The sequence below is a fragment of the Ciconia boyciana genome, chromosome 4 (genome assembly GCF_034638445.1).
Source record: "Ciconia boyciana chromosome 4, ASM3463844v1, whole genome shotgun sequence".
Classification (NCBI taxonomy): Eukaryota; Metazoa; Chordata; class Aves; order Ciconiiformes; family Ciconiidae; genus Ciconia; species Ciconia boyciana.
Genome location: NC_132937.1, coordinates 52,682,044 through 52,698,296, shown reverse-complemented (window position 1 = coordinate 52,698,296; position 16,253 = coordinate 52,682,044). Strand labels below are relative to the sequence as shown.

Below are 16,253 nucleotides of genomic sequence, written 5' to 3'. Positions count from 1 at the left end.
ACTAGTTGCATGGGCCTTTAGAAGACACTCAGTGCAAGGACATTCTTGTTGAATAACTTACATTTTAATCTATTATGTAATTTTGCAATTCAAGAGCCATTACATGAAGTGCAGGCTTTGGAGAAGATACACAGAACTTTGTGTCCTACATATTTCATTTCATTAGCTAAAGATCTATCACTACAGTGTACAACACATTCTTTAAAAGATGCACACCACTTCCTCTACAGCTTAACAATTATTTCATTTGAGAACGACAGGGGTTTTATTTGTGTGTTTGTTTGATCAGCCCTGTAAACATTCATGGTATTTGGAATGTTGGATCCATTTGCTAGAAAAAACAATCTTCTGGTTTTACAAGATAATTAATTAAGTATGCCACAAAAAAGCAAATCTCTGATAGAGATTCACAGTCAAGCAACTTAGGTTCATTATGCCAATCTTCTTTGCACTTGTCTCCTATAAAGAAAGCATATTTTTCCCAAGAAACATTCATATAGAGATAACAGCCATTTAAAAATTCCAAGACTTCTCGTATTCCCAACGACAAAGAATATAGTTTGGTAATGCTGCTGAGCCCATCAAGTAAATTAAGGATAGCACATTTCATTCAAAACATCTTTAAGAGCCACTGGCTTTCCAAAAACTTTGGAAGAAAGATAACCTATGCAGACGTGTATGCACATACAAATATACTAGCTTTTTTTCTTCCTTTCCTATGATGAAAAAGTGATACACACTGACCCAATTGATATAAAATTATTATCAATTACTGATTCCAGCCACCTACCAACTGGATGCATGAATAATAAAAATAAAACAATACAATTTCCTGTGAGTACTCAACAGTTCTGATAGCCAGTGCTTCATCCCTATCATACTGTCTAATTTAGGATCTTAATTTTTATGCAAGTTTTTAAAAGAAAACACCAAATATCAATAAATTTAGACTTGGAAAAAAACTCCTTATGTCTAACACTTATAGATAATAAGGCCTTTAACTAAAATGTACTTGTCACAGACTAACTATAAAATAAGTGTAGTAGCAGCTGTTATAGAGACCATGCATGCAAACAATTCCACTGGTTTTAATAAGAAGCATCCATAAAGTGATTACTAACTGCTTACCTCATTCAAGATTGCAGGATTGCCCTTAATATAGCTTTGCATACAGAGAAATTAAAATCAATTAGCTGACTCCCAGCTATAAAAGGGAAATTTAATAATAAAATCTCTATAATGTACTTAAAAAGTTATCAAACAGGGACTATATAACTAGAGACGAGGAGGGGGAAAGGGAAACGGGGAAAAAAGGGAAACGGGGAAAAAAGGGAAACGGGGAAAAAAGGGAAACGGGAAGGGGAGAAAAGGAGCTCCACAGTGAGATAGACTGTGAACCATTGATGCCATTTGTGTACATACAGAGTAACCATGTGTAATTGGAGCTGTCGGGTGAACAAAACTTATGTTTACATGCACCACCAGTAAGCTACCCAGCATACACATTGCTATGTGTCAGGTATACCACAAGCACTCTGTACAAATGTGAAATGCAACTTTTTATACTTCTGTTTCTGTTCTTCTTCTTAGAAAGAAAGAAAGAAGGAATAGACTGTCTTGCAAATGCTTCTACAGTCATTCTGAAGTCAAAAAAGAATGGGAGTTGGGATGGAACAAAAAAAAAAGGCAGCTATCACTGAATAGGCCACCAAATTAGCAGAGCAGTATTTAAAAGCTGGTGACTTCCATGACAGCTTATTTGAAAAGATGCCACCTGTGGAACCTTTTGCACAGCCTTAAAAGTGATCATCACTGTACTGGGGAAACATTTGCAACTACCCTGTGCTAGACACGTACAGCTCTGTTAACTAAAGTTCATGGGAATCTCAGGTGTTAGATATTACTACTTTATTATGGAAACACGATAATACACACATAATTTAAATCCTTATCATATTGAAATGCATGCATGCAGGAGGGCAACAGTGAGAAATGTCCAGCTCAGAATCTGCCTTTCTTGAATGTTTGATTCTGTGACCCTGTTCCTGCAATTATATACTGTATCTAGAACAGAAAATCTACAATAAATTAGAAAGGATTACTACAGAAATGTACACACACTATGCAATACTTGCACTGTCTGACTTCCTTGCACTTTACATGACTAGCTTTCCTCTCTCTGATTCACATAGAAGAGCACAATGAAAGAAGTATGTAGTCACTCTGCCTTTCGTTCTCTCATTGTGAAAACAAAATGTTCTGCCTTTAGCAATAATGTATCACAAGAATGAAGTCATTCTGCACAGCTATAAAGACTAAGGGATAGTTTGTGTATAAGACATAACAAACTTAAAAACAGTAAGGAGGCATTGCACAGAATCCATTTTCAGAGCTGAAAATATGTACATTTTCAGTTCATTTCTCTTTTTTTCCCCATTGTTTCCTCCTAACGAAATTAGTATTTTGAAACATACAAGTCTTTAAACCTACATGAACACAATAGCTTCTAATTCCAAATAGCAGTTTCTTTTAAATGAGGAATGCTCAAAACCCACTATTACTTCTAGAACTGTAATATGGAAAAATCTGATCCTGACCAAGAAGCAGCATAAAAATCCTGTCTTTTTTTTCCCCCCTATTTTATTTGTCTTGCTTAAATTAAGGGGGGGAGGAAAGGGGGTGTGGGATAGAGTGATACGAATTTTGAAATATAACATCTGCATTTTTCCATGGTCATATTCCCGCCAGTTATTTTACATTATAACTGCAGAATTAAAAGTTCACAGCATCTCTGAAATACTGTATTCAAGAGTATATATGGAAATTATTTCTCTTTCAACTGTTGACTGCAATAGTTTTGAAGCTTTTTGTTCCCCACACATTCAGAGCAGCCTAGCTTCTTGTTCTATCTCAGATGCAAAAAAGGAAAGAAAGAAACAGGATTATTTTAGACTCTAACCTGAAATGCTACAACCTCTGGCCTGCCCTTCAGCCCTTCCACTGCAAAGGTCTCTAGGTGCAGTTTGGGTAGCTGCAGGGTGAAGTCATTCCTGGTTGCCGCAGTCCGTGACAGCAAGGTCTGATCTCTGACCTAAAGGGAAAAAAACAGCATCAATGGTAATTCCCCTTCAGACACATTAACTGGGATGAACTGGGTCCCCTTGAGCCCACTGAGTGGACTTGCATTGATCGCTGGACCTGAAATCCATGAATAAATTTAGGACTAATTGATTTTTCGTTGCAAATAAATCTCTAATTCAGAGTGCTGGGAGAGAATGTTAAGAAGAAAAAGCATCTTCCCCTGGTCTGAAATGAGAAGGAAAGAAGAGACACTAAGGGCTCACCAGCCCACCTGGTATGTACATTTCACAGGCTTGTCCCCTGTAAAAGCCTCGTAAGAAAAGAAATAGTAATTGTACCTCGGCTCAAACAAACACCAGCTATGAAATTAAAAAGTTCACGCGATCCTACAAACGAGATGCTGGCACGTGAGTTCTGCCTCCTGTAGGGAGGCCGTGTCAGTCCTCAACAATAAGGTTCATTTAGCATCAATTCAGCTAAACGCCAGATTAAAATGAATAATCCTCAAACAAAGCAAAATAAACCAACCTGTAGCTCGGCAATTAACAGAAGGAAAAAACCACCAACCCTGCTACCGGCTTCCTCACTGCGGGCTGCCTGTAAGAAACAACGCGCTAATTGGCATTAACCGACGTGCAGGCCGCCGCGCGCGACGCCCGCCCGGAGCGGGAAACGCCGCCATTGGCGGGACAGCCGGGCAGCCGCACGCGCCGCCCCACGCCGGCCGACCGCGCCCACACCCCGCGCCGCCGCGCCCGCGCCCGCGCGCGCCGGCAGGCCGTTGGTGTCATAGTGCCACCTGCTGGCCCCGCGAGGCACGGCTGTGCACGCAGGAGCTCGCGTGCCGCCGGAGCGACGCAAACGCACAGGTAAAAACGCTCCGCAACCGAAGGCGGCGAACGCTGTTGTCTTTAAACGCAACCGGACGTGCCAGCGTTGCACGCGAGACGCGTATGGGTACCGCGGCGGAATATGCAACGTTTTTCCACGTATCACAACGTGTAATTAGCCTGTCGGCACGGGTCTGCAGTTACAGGTGTTTAACACGTAACTTCCACGGACACGTCACTTACACTCGGATACCGTATGCTGCCACGCACCCATTTTTCGTGCTATTTACTGCAAAAGCTACCATGTCCACCTCCGGGAGATGCCAGAGGCAGGTTAGATTCTAGTACAGAGGGACAGACACACGTGCCAAGATGCGTTAGTACAAATGCACAGATGAAATACATTCCTGTGGCGTACACTGTATCCTTTGAGCGGCAATAGCTCGTACTGCAAAAATAATTTACTGCCTTCAATGACAATACGCAGTCTGATACTAAGACATATATTAAATATATACTAAATACCTATAAATCAACAGATACACCATTTACTAAATACTACTTAAAATAAACTTCATTTTTTCTTAGAGCCTCCCTTGCCCAAAAGAACTCACCAAACATGAATTAAAACGTATGTCTGTTCATTTTAAATCCCAGACTACTTTTTTGTAACCACCTACAAAATTAGACTTTTGTAAAATGTTGATTATGAGTGAAATTATTTCAAATAATAGCACAGCCTTTGAAATCTGCTCTGATGGAAAGGAAGTATGCATGTGTACATCTACTGATACAAAGAAGAAAAGATTTTATTCGTTGCTCCGTTCTGTGGGAATAGGGAGCCCTACGTTTCCCAAGTTGACCTAAAGAATTCCTGTCAATACCTGTGGCTGCCAAACATATGCACTATGATGCAATTTTTATAACAGGAAAGGTCCTCTACACATTTTTTGCACACACAGAGCACTAGGTTCAGGATATACAGTCCTGTGGAACAAACACACTCTCTAGAGTGTTCTGTCAGCATGTGTAATTCCGGTCAGATGTTAACCTTGCTGAATATAACAAAATGCATTACTTTAAATACACATACACACACATACTTGATTTACGTTTTTATAGCTTATATATCCCAACTTTTCAGTGTCTTTGCTGCCAGTATGCACACAGATAAAAGAAAACATTAATGTGGATTAAGGTGCTAAGAATTTATCAACATCAAACCACCAGTGTTTTGCCTTCTACCCTTCTGAACCGTAGTCAATAGATCTAAATATTTTACTGCACCCTGGCCAATTCATTGTTTGATGTTTAAAAACTCACCCAGAATCAAAGAAAATTTATTAAATTTCAGCCCCCAAATGAGATACTATTAGCTTTGAAAGTCAAGTTTAACTGCGATATTGATGATTCTCTTTTTTCTGTGACAAAATTCACAAGGGAAATTCCTATGTCAAAGTACAAAAGCAGATTGCTAATACTAGGGGGAAAAAAACAATGTATAAGCAATGTAGGTATAACACACACACAATACAGACACTGGAAGTCCTTTTAACCCTATTAGTTTCAAACTCTCCATTTCAGTATTGGGGCCTGACACTGAACAATAAAATACAAAAGCCATTTTTAAAAATGGCTGAATTGTGGTAAACATATGCCATTAATACCACCGCACCAGAAAAGTACGTATTAGCTCCTTAAAGAGTATGGTATTTGATATGAAGATTCATAACTGAAAAAACAACCCCAAAACTTTGTGTGTTTGTAAATACTTAGATTGTAAAGCTTGAATCTCATTATCAACATGCATACTGAGAAACAGAAAATAAAGCTAGAGTTTTCCTTTGAAAAATACTCCCAAGGGTTCAGGAAAAATTGTAAGAAGAAAAGACTGGGCATATACTGTACAAATATCATTACGCTGTTTAAAAGTGAAAACGGTCTTCACGTGGGCTACCTATTCAAGGAATACCTATTCAAGCTATAATGGCCATGCCGGCATGGAATCACGCTGGATAGGCCGTACCTATATGAAACCTTAGTTAAGAACTAATTTCATCACTTCCTGGCTATTTGCTTTTTGAGATCCAGAAAGGTAACCACAGGAGTTGGGAGACTGTGATTATTTCCTCATTCCCTGAGGAAGTAAGCCCAGTACTCACATACACACTTAGGTTACAGAACTATCAGGCAAAGGTAAAACTGTTAATTTTATTTTAAAAAACTTTTTTTTTTTTTGACAGCTTGACAGGGAGGAAAACCATCCTATCTAGTTAGGCTTTACAATGCAAGTTTCAGAGCTTTTTTGTATTTAATGACACCTTTTTTTTTTCTCCACATGAAATCTACAGCAAGACTATTTTATCTGAGAGGTCTCCTTAGGCTAGAGACCTAATGCTATAATCTAAAAAAAATAATCAGCTAATCAGGCTTATTGCAATTATTAAAAATCTCTAAAACCAGTTCCACTTCCCTGTACTCAAATAGAGAGAAGAAATATATAAATGTATCTATATCCAATGCTAGTGAAGATTTTGGCTATTTCTGATTTTGGTAAACATAATTTTGGCTGAGATCGTGAAAAGTTGCAAGACTGATTTTATATGGAGCATAGGAAGTACTGTGACATGGGGCTGCTAAGTATGATCATTAGATTTTTCAGTTTAGCCTTACATAAATACTGTCTGAAAACAGGCAAAATCGCAAACGGATCCACACAACTCTACTACAATACTCAACACATTTTAAAACAAAGGAGCATAGTGACTTACGACAGTGTTTAACTTTTTAATTAATTAAGAGAGCAACACAGAAGACAACACTATAGCCACTCAATTTAAAATCAATCAAGTACTGATGAATTCAGTTCAAAGCTGAAACTGAATAATAAACTGAAGTTACGTTATTGACTGAACCAAGGTGCAGAAATTGATGGGCTAATTCTACATGTCCAAAAATTGTATTAAAAATTCTCTGCTGATCAGAGATAACAATAATTTTGTCTACAGTCCACTTCTGTGCTCACTTCTTTGTTTCCTCTCTGCACAGTTTGAGCTGGTATGCCCAGTTATGCCAACAGAGGTATAATACTAAATGCTAGCAAGTTGTAAATGGTATTGAGATGTGCTTACCCCTCCCTGACATCTTTGCCTGGTTACTGTCTGACTGGTACAACAAACCTGAGATTTTAGCTCCTTAGTTTGGGCCTAATTCAATGCTTTCTTATGGTAAAAAGAAAATAAAATTATTTACAGATATGAACTTCACTATGTAAGCTATATAGGAGAACCTTTTATAAGTTCAAAGTTCACCAATTCTACGTAAAACAATAGTACCTAGAAAGTAAAAGACTTCGGGCTTATTTTACTTTCATTTCCTACTACTATTTTTAATAGCATATCATCTGCAATTTAAACAGTGGAACAAAAACTACAATGATGCAGTGATTTGCTGAAAAGTGAACAGCAAATAAGGATTTAGTCTGCTTGACTTTGAGATGACCATATTGCTAAGATAACAGAAGCTACAAATGTTATGCAAATCATTCTAAAGGAGTGCAAGCAAAATGGTTTCTACCACACGGTTATGTGTTCTGCACGTGACATATAATTAACAAAAATGTTTCTAGAACTTTTTAAAATAGAAGGAGGCAGTTTGAATGCAAACCACATCTTAGCCTTAACCACAGTCTTGTAAATATGTGGCTGATTTAGTCGCATAATGTCCATACCTCCAGGGCAGTATGTAGAATGGAGGCCATATTGCACAAAACAAGGACATGCACATCTACTGAAAATGGTCCTTTGCCTTCTTTGATGAGAAGCGCTTTAACAGAAATAAGTTATATAGTAAATCATTTGAATGGACAAGTCTTTGTTACAGTGGCACAAATGATCATGGAACTAAGGAGAATAATAAAAAAGTATATACATCGGTGAACAGAATTAAACCTTCATGAACACTTCCTAATTTTTTAATGTTTAGTTATGAATTGTTGATGCTCTCTTACTCTATACAAAAAAATACAAGTGAATATACATGAAGGAAGTTGCACCAACAATAGTACTGAATAGTGTTGATAACAGTAGTTCTTCAAGTAAGTTGCCAATACAGATGATCTTTCTAAGGATATATCCATATACTGTCATTCCTGAATATGGGCTCTCTAGAAAACAGCGATCACACGTGAAGTGTTAGCCCTTCAAGGGAATACAGACCCCAAAAGATTTGCTGAAGGATTTGGCACATGTGACATCTGAAGAAGCACCCATACCACAGCACCCTCTCAGATCCAAGAGACAATCTGTTAATATCACTTGCTCATAAAAACCAGAGTCTGAGTCTGCCCTGAAAATAAGGAAACCACTCAAAAAGTGTATATTCATCTTATTGAATGAGGGCCTATATAATCATGGGCACAATATTTTCCATCAGGATGTTTCAGGAATCAAGGATCACTCCACAAGTAGAGACACTACCTGTGACAAGATTGCATTGCTTAAACTGAAGGCACTTTAAATCAGACATCTGAAAACTGGAAAACTATAGCCACAATGAGAGAGCAAAACAGGTGAGGAATGACGTTGGGAATCAAACCAGTCAATTGAACTGCAACCCCCCCCCCCCAAACTCTTCTTTTTTTCCCCAAGAAAGCCAAACTACACCAAATCACAACATATCTTGCTTAGACAAAATTGTGCCTCATAGGAGAGAAAGGGAAAAAAGAGCTACATGGTGCAGTTGAAGGGAGACTTGTTATATGGCCGTCACAGTTAGGTTTGAGTACTCATTAAAGGCCAGCAAATCATTGCATACTCTTTCATCAAAAGAAGGAATACAGCCTCAAACGCAAGTGTCTGACTTCTGTTGATAGTGGAGGTTTTAAACAGCATTTGCACATACCCTGCTGTAGGTAGCCATACATGAATGTAATTAGGTATACCAAATATTTTATTTAATTGAAAATCTACTAAAAAATTCTGTATTAGCATACAGATTTAGTGACTATCCTTTTTGATTACTGCCATGCAAATCTATATTTAATTACAACACAAGCCATTTCATAGGTGGTTTTTTAAAAGAACATTAATTACTGTATAACAGCATTTGTGTAAGGAGACATGTATCTCATAAAACTGGTGTTTTGGATATGCTTGGCTTTTTTTGGTTTTGTTTTTTTTCTTAACAACTAGTCATGATTCTGGAAATTAGTTTTCAGAGTAGAATACTGCCCCACGCTTACCTGTAAGTTTAATTCAAGCTTTCGTATATTACTACACACACACATACACTACACGCTCTGTTGAATAAGATGTTAATTTGATCCAGAGTTGTTTTTTGCAAACATTGACCACTGCACCTAAGCTTCGCTATAGTTGCAGGATGTGCACTGTAATACATCCCCTATGAATGGATTTCAGTGACCTTGGGCTGAAAATGAACCTATATCTGGAGAAGATAACAGTTAATGTATTCAGTAATTCCACAATTCTCCAAACAAGGATTTTTCCTTATTGAAGGCAAACTATACAAAAGTATTCAGCCTTTAGAAAAAAAAACAACAAAAGACAAAGAAGACAAATGCACCCTGAAATTAGTTATTTAGACATGTCTAAACTGAAAACAGTTAAGCACATGGATATGACATTCGGCAATGTCTTATCTTTAGTTTGTCAAGGTTTTTAAATCCCTCTTGAGCTGGAGTACCATTTTTAGCTTGGCTAGGTCAGAATGACACTGAACAATATGAGTGATGACACACTAGACAGCTATATGGACAGAGTTGTCATCAGCAAGCCAGCTGTGCTAACACCTGTATGTCCTGCACAACTGATCTTTAGGAACAAGGATCAAGAAAGTCAGATTACTAGGGGGGGAAACAAAAGTCATTCATAAAACGTTGAAATGAAGAGGTGCTAATTTGAGATGGAGGAGAAAAAGTAATCCTTTTACTGCATTTTTTTCTTATCACACAGAAATAATAGCTTGTTTCCCACTATAAACTTCTTACAGCAGTCATCTAGAATTTTAATATTCTGATTGGGTTTTCTTTGTGATTTTATTGCATGTACACATACCCACTGTTTCAGCAGGCTTGTGATAGGGCTGGTTTAGAACAACCAAGGACCACTGCAATGAATAGACCCTGAGTACACACACACAAGCAGGCTTCACTCTGTTCATGTGTCTAAATACACAGAAGAACCAGCCCTGGGAATGGCATTAGGCTAGGGAAAAATTTTCAAGTTGAGATCTCTAAAACAAGAGCTTTTAAATCATTATTGAGATATCTAAATAACATGATAGACTATAGATCCCAGTTAACTCCGAGAAATGTGGCTGATCAGTACAGCTGTAAGTATCAGGTCACATCTGTTGAAGTCTGATTGTGGCAACTAACTTAAGCCTCATAACTGTTGTGTTCTTTCAAGGCCTGATCAATTTGTGGTCTTCTAAAAACCGAGTGTTTTTACTGATGTAGTCACTTGTGTATGGACTCAAACCTCTTGTAAATTAATTTCTTACAGGCCATAAAACAAGCATCTTAAGGAAATGCATTTTATTGCTATGGACCACATCAGAAATAGCAATCTAATGCTATGATGTTAGTAATTCTCAAGTCTTCAGCGGTTTCACCCCATCTCCAACTGTTTCTTTGTTCTGTATTAAAAACATCATTAAATGGGATAAAGAAAGATAATTTTGTCCTTGTATTTTACAAGTATATAACAGGATGGATCGTACAGAGTTCAGATTTTTTTCAACTGATAGAACTGCGGGGCCCAAATCTCATGCATAGCCAGTTTAGGGACATTTCAAAGACAACAGGGGTGGAAGGGGAGCAGCAGTGAGGCAATTAAACAAAATGGTAGAAGGATTTCAAGACAAAACTGCCGACAGGTCTGCGCTGAAGCTGTCTTGCCAGCTGACGTAGGAACCTTTCAATCAGGAGAAATGAAGTGCATTACAGAAGTGGCTGAAGAAGAATTTTTCTGACCAAGTGCCAAAAGGAAAGGAGCACACTAGATAGGTGCTTTGATCCCTGAACTGTCCCAAAATGTCAGAATGAGTGGGCTGCTAACCAGTATTGGGAAAAATATTTTTTGGGGAGGTTTTCTGTGGTTTTTTTACTGACTCATTATCACAGCTCACCAGCTTCACAGAGTAGTGGGTAACAGTCTAAGCTTGTGAAGACACAGTATTTTATTAACCTGTTAAAATGGCCAAATCCTAAGCAACCAGGGCTGGGACAAGCTGAAAACTCTGCCAGCCCATAAAGCTTGTCAAGGTTTCAAAAGCTAAGAGTACAAGGGGAAACAGAAACCATGTTCTGCTCTGTACAGGCTGACTCACTGGAATGACTTCCCAAGGTGGTGTTTTGCACAGGCAGAGTTCAGAGCACAGGGATTTTGGGAGGCTGAAGAAGAGGCAGTTACAGCACTCTACCACGTGCAGGTGTCCAGGGCTGGCAGCGGGGGCTGCAGGGCGGCCTCTGTGAGGAGAGGCCGGGGCTGCCCCGTGCTGGACGCAGCTGGTTCCAGCTAGCCCCAGTGGACCCACCACAGGGCACGGCTGAGCCCCTCGGCCAAGCTGGTGGCCCCTCTGTGAAAATGTATTTAAGAAAGGGCAAAACCCACCACACAGACAGAGAAGGAGGGAAGAAAAAGAGTGAGAAACAGACCTGCGAACAGCAAAGTCAGAGAAGAAGGGGCGGGGGGGGGGGGTTAGCGCTTGAGGCACTGGATCAGGTGCAGCCCATGGAGAGGACCATGCTGGAGCACACATCCACACTGTAGCCCATGGAGGACCTTGCGCCAGAGCAGGTGGATAGTTCCTGAAGGAACTGAAGTCCATGGAGAGCCCACGCTGGAGCAGGTATTCCTGAAGGACTGCAGCCCGTGTGGAGAGCCCACACTGGAGCAGGGAAACAGCGTGAGGAGGAAAGAGCGGCAGAGGGGAGTTGTTATGGACTGACTGCAATCCCCTGCCCCTCATCCCCCCACAGGCAGAGGAGTCAGGAGTGAAGTCGAGCCTAAAAGGCAGGAGGATGCTAATTTTTTGGTCTTTGTTTCTCAGTATCCAAATCTATTTTAATAAATAAATTAAAACAATTTTCCCCGAGTCAACTCTGTTTTACCTGTGACGGTAACTAGTACACAATCTTCCTGTCCATATCCCAGCACACAAGGTTTCTCATCCTATTTTGTCCCCCTGTCCTGTTGAGGGTGAGTGAGAGCAGCTGGGCGTCTGTCTGGCTGCTGGCCAAGGCTAACCCACCACAGGCACTCAAACTGAGAAGCAATACAAAGAGAAGGCTGAAGATTTTAGCAGAGAAAGTGTAAAATTATGTCTTCCACTGATGGGACTACCATACCTATCAGTCATTAACTACACATTAAAGAATCTAGTTGTATAAAATGAACAGATTTAATGTCTCTTACTCTGTTTATGCAAACATGATATTAAGAAGTACAGAAGAAATTAATAACATAATACAGTTTATCAACAAGTATAACAAGGGTATATTTGTAAAAAAAAAAACTTCTCAACATATTTTTGAAAGTGTTTCAAGAAATCATTTATTTTTCATACATAAAAAAAGGACTGCAGATGGGTTTTAAAATAAGACATTTACTTAAATGCTTTTTCTCTTGATGAGAAGACTTTTTAAGAAAACTCTTTATGTCTGAACTTCAAGCAGATGGAATTTCTTCTAAGAACACTTCCAGTAAAAATTAATTTATCTCTGTTACCAGTTTGCATCTTACATTGGGCTTTTTTTTTCTTTTTTTAAAAGGAATTGGTCAAGTCATGGACACAAGTTCTCTAAGTAGCCAATGTTTAAACCTGTTCTACTCTGCTAAGTTTTTCAGTTTAAGGCTATCTAATAGATTCTAGGGAAGAAAAAAAAAATTGCATCTGTTTTCCAAACCTAGATCTTAAAAAAATTCAGCTATTATCTTTTGGTCATCTTTAATATTATGTGAATAAAACTGAACCAAAACAAAATCTTCTTGAGGTCCTCTGTTTGCCCTTGGTGGTGGTTTTTTTTTTTTTCAATTTGGTAAAACATTCACTTTGCACTTTGATATTTGTCTTCAATATTTAGATGGTATAAAACCAAGAAGGATCTCTTATTTTAATGGTATCAGGAACTCTTGTGCAAATAATCCAGCTCCAGGAGTCAGATGAAGATAGCTAACATGACAAGACCCAGGATAAAACAAAAAATAACCTTCTAAAGAATATCTTTCAGGTTATGAAGGATATGGAACTAGCTGCTAAGAATATTTTCTCTCTTAGCATAGCACATGCTCAAGTTCTTCAACATTTATGCTTCATAAATATTCATGATTTAAAAAGGTGGCTCTGAAATGGTCTTAAAAGAATCATTCTGGGCACAAGCATGGCCAAGCACTTGTTGACAAAGCCAAATGTATGACACTAGATTTTCCATCCAGTCACAGGGGGGCCAGTAAGCCTGTAAATGATCCCTTGCCTAGAGCTGTATTAGAAGCATACACAGAGATTGCCTCCCTCAGCTCTGCTTCTTCTTGCTTTGTTTGCTGAATGTGACACCCAAGTATACCCAAAGGCAGATGATCTAGTACGTACACTGCTGCCTTCTGGAATTCTTGTAGTGATGGAGTACAGAAACGAATGAGGTCGCTTTAATGGATATCAGTGTATACTGTTTTATTCTGAGTCTAACTAAGATTACTAAGGATGTCTGTAAAATCCCTCTGAGCTCTATAGGCAAAAATTTAGCATTATGCATTGATAACACAGATCCTGCAAGTGATGCAGTGGAATTCTGTGGATATTTGCTCATGAATACATCAACATAGAAATACCACAATGTTCAACTTCAAACTCCCATACATTTATCTGCAGCTAACAATAATACTTGTTGAACTCCAGATGATTCTGAACTTTATCCATTTTCTTTTTATTCCTTTTTTGAAAACAAAAGCAGTTCCCAGAATTTCTATGGGGGAAAAGACAGGCTTGTGGTTCCTGTACTATTATTTCATCTACTTCATCATGTTCTGATTTTTCACTGTGTGAGAAAAACTTTAACAACAACAGTGTAAACTTGATAGTTTACACATAAGACATGTTCATTAATGTTAGATAATTTGCTAACATGATGATGTAGGGTTTACATTTCAGATATTTCCCAAACAAAGATCAATAACTTCCCTTTGTTCTTCTAGGGGAAATGATATGTCAAATTATGAATGATTTACAATCAATTCTTTTTAGTTCCTGCTGAAAGGAGCATCCTGACATTTCTAATTCTTATGTTTTCCTCATTCTTTACGTTGACAAACCAGAAAGGATAAATTATCTGCTACTCAGTAATAAGCTATTTGGGCCGAACAACTATGTACATCAAGAACTAAGAAGCAGATGTGGTAACTAAAATTCTCAAAGAAAGATGGGAGTTTCTCAATCCGTTCACTGCATCAGGAAAATCAGTACTAAGCATGTGACCTTCCCTATAACCTTTCCCCAAACATTTCAATCCTTGTGCATATACAGCACTGCTTTCTAAATCAAAATGTAAACTTGCAATCCAGAACAATAAATTCCCAAGGCCAAGGACATTACACATACACGTTACTGTAAAAACACAGCACTTTCTGCATTACATAGATTTCCCAAGCTTAAAAGAAGCCAATATGAAGAAGATGGGAACACAAAGGAAGACATTACTTATCAGCATAGTTTGCTGCAGCTAAAACACACAGTTTAGGTACTGTCACATTTTGTGAACATTAAAGGAAAGAGAAATATGACCAGTTTTTGGAGATGAAAGAAGTTGAAGGTGGAAACTTAAACTCTTAAGGAAAGGAAGTTGCTTTACAACAACTTCTACTTCCCTCCTTCCCTGAGAATAAGCCGTTGTAAAACCTCGATGTGTTTGGAAATACAAATGCAGAGGGAACACTTCAAATTCTTACCTTATGAAGAGTGGCTTCCACAGATTTCATATGACTAATAATCAATTCTTTGTCTCTATTATAAGAGAAAAAAAAAAAAACAGAGCAGTTAATAGAACCGAAGCTCTACTAATGTAGAAATTAATTTTCTGCTACTTTACAACCATCATATCTTTAAAAATAATTGTTGAGAACTTGAACTGCTATGTTTGTATCTCTCCTTTTTATACCTCCAATGCAAACCCTAAAAAAATAGTTCATGGACAACTATTTGGCATGTTTCCCTATGAAAGATGCCTCTGTTGTGGATAAGCAATTAAACTAGCTGTATTTAAAGGCATAGAGTCCAGGCTCTAGCAGGAACAGATTACATTCTCATACTGGAAAACACTGACAAATTCTATGTTTTTCATTAATTGTATAGCCCTAACAACTATGTACTTATATGCATATAAGTCTTCCTGTCTTCTCTAAACCCGAACATTCCACTGGTCCTTTTCCAAAAGAAGTCCAGTCAAGGATCCTATCCTTACGAAACAGAAGTTTGGAGAATGAAATAGTACTCTTATGCCTTTTTGCAGATTACAGCTTCAGTGAGAAAGACAAGTTTGATCAGTCATGCTGCCATAAAACACCTTGGTCTCATCTGATGCATCAACCGAAATGGAATTAAAGTTGCATAATACCATATGACTAAGGAGAACAGGACAGCGTGACCAACAAAACACCACAGGAAATCAAATGGAATCTATGCCAGAAAAGCTGATACACCTCAATATTCCAGGACTGTCTTTTACCTTGCCAGCTACGTGAATATTTTGTTTGAGCTCTCACAGTTCCTAAAACAGAAGTCAAAACCATGGTGTTGTTCTGCATGGAATGACCGCTGCTTCCTCATTTCTTGATTCATACTATCCTAACAGCAAATACAGGAAGGTGGCCAGAAAAGTAGGATTGGCTTTTACACTCCTAGTAAAGCTGTCACATAGATTTTTTTCTCTTTACAGGATCCTGCCTTTCTTTGCACTAGATTGACAGGGACATGCTGTTCACCTTCTCTGCTGGCCTCATTTATATAGTGACTGCTATTTGTCTGGGTGAAGTCAGTTCTAGAGAGCCAGTTCAACAGCATTAATTTCTAAATTAGTTACTGACATAGAAGTCAGTCTGTTCCTCACATATTCTCAGGTGTTCATCATAAAAAGGACGGTAACTTTAGATGGAATTTTGGACCCAGGTTAATAGGTGGTCCCCAGGTTCTTATTTTTGTGAACATAAAGCCCTCTGACTATGGTTGATTTATTATCTTAAATAACATCTTAAAATAAAAGTCTGGTAATATTTGTTTATAGCACCTAGGAAAAAAGTTTAAAAAATTAATCTATTGCACCCCTAC

The 16,253-nt window shown here is 38.3% G+C and overlaps 1 protein-coding gene across 5 annotated transcripts in view; it reads right to left on the bottom strand.

Moving 5' to 3' along the window:
- The window catches only part of CCDC171 (coiled-coil domain containing 171), a 157,202-nt gene that overhangs the window by 39,731 nt on the left and 101,218 nt on the right, over nucleotides 1-16,253 (bottom strand). For 4 of the 5 annotated variants that reach the window (XM_072860212.1, XM_072860215.1, XM_072860213.1 and 1 more), the window contains 2 exons: nucleotides 14,879-14,933; nucleotides 2,960-3,091 (listed from right to left, as the gene is read on the bottom strand). In XM_072860212.1, the coding sequence (XP_072716313.1) occupies nucleotides 2,960-3,091; nucleotides 14,879-14,933 (187 nt within the window). The remainder of the gene's footprint in view (nucleotides 1-2,959; nucleotides 3,092-14,878; nucleotides 14,934-16,253) is intronic. The other variant, XM_072860214.1, reaches the window with a different exon arrangement.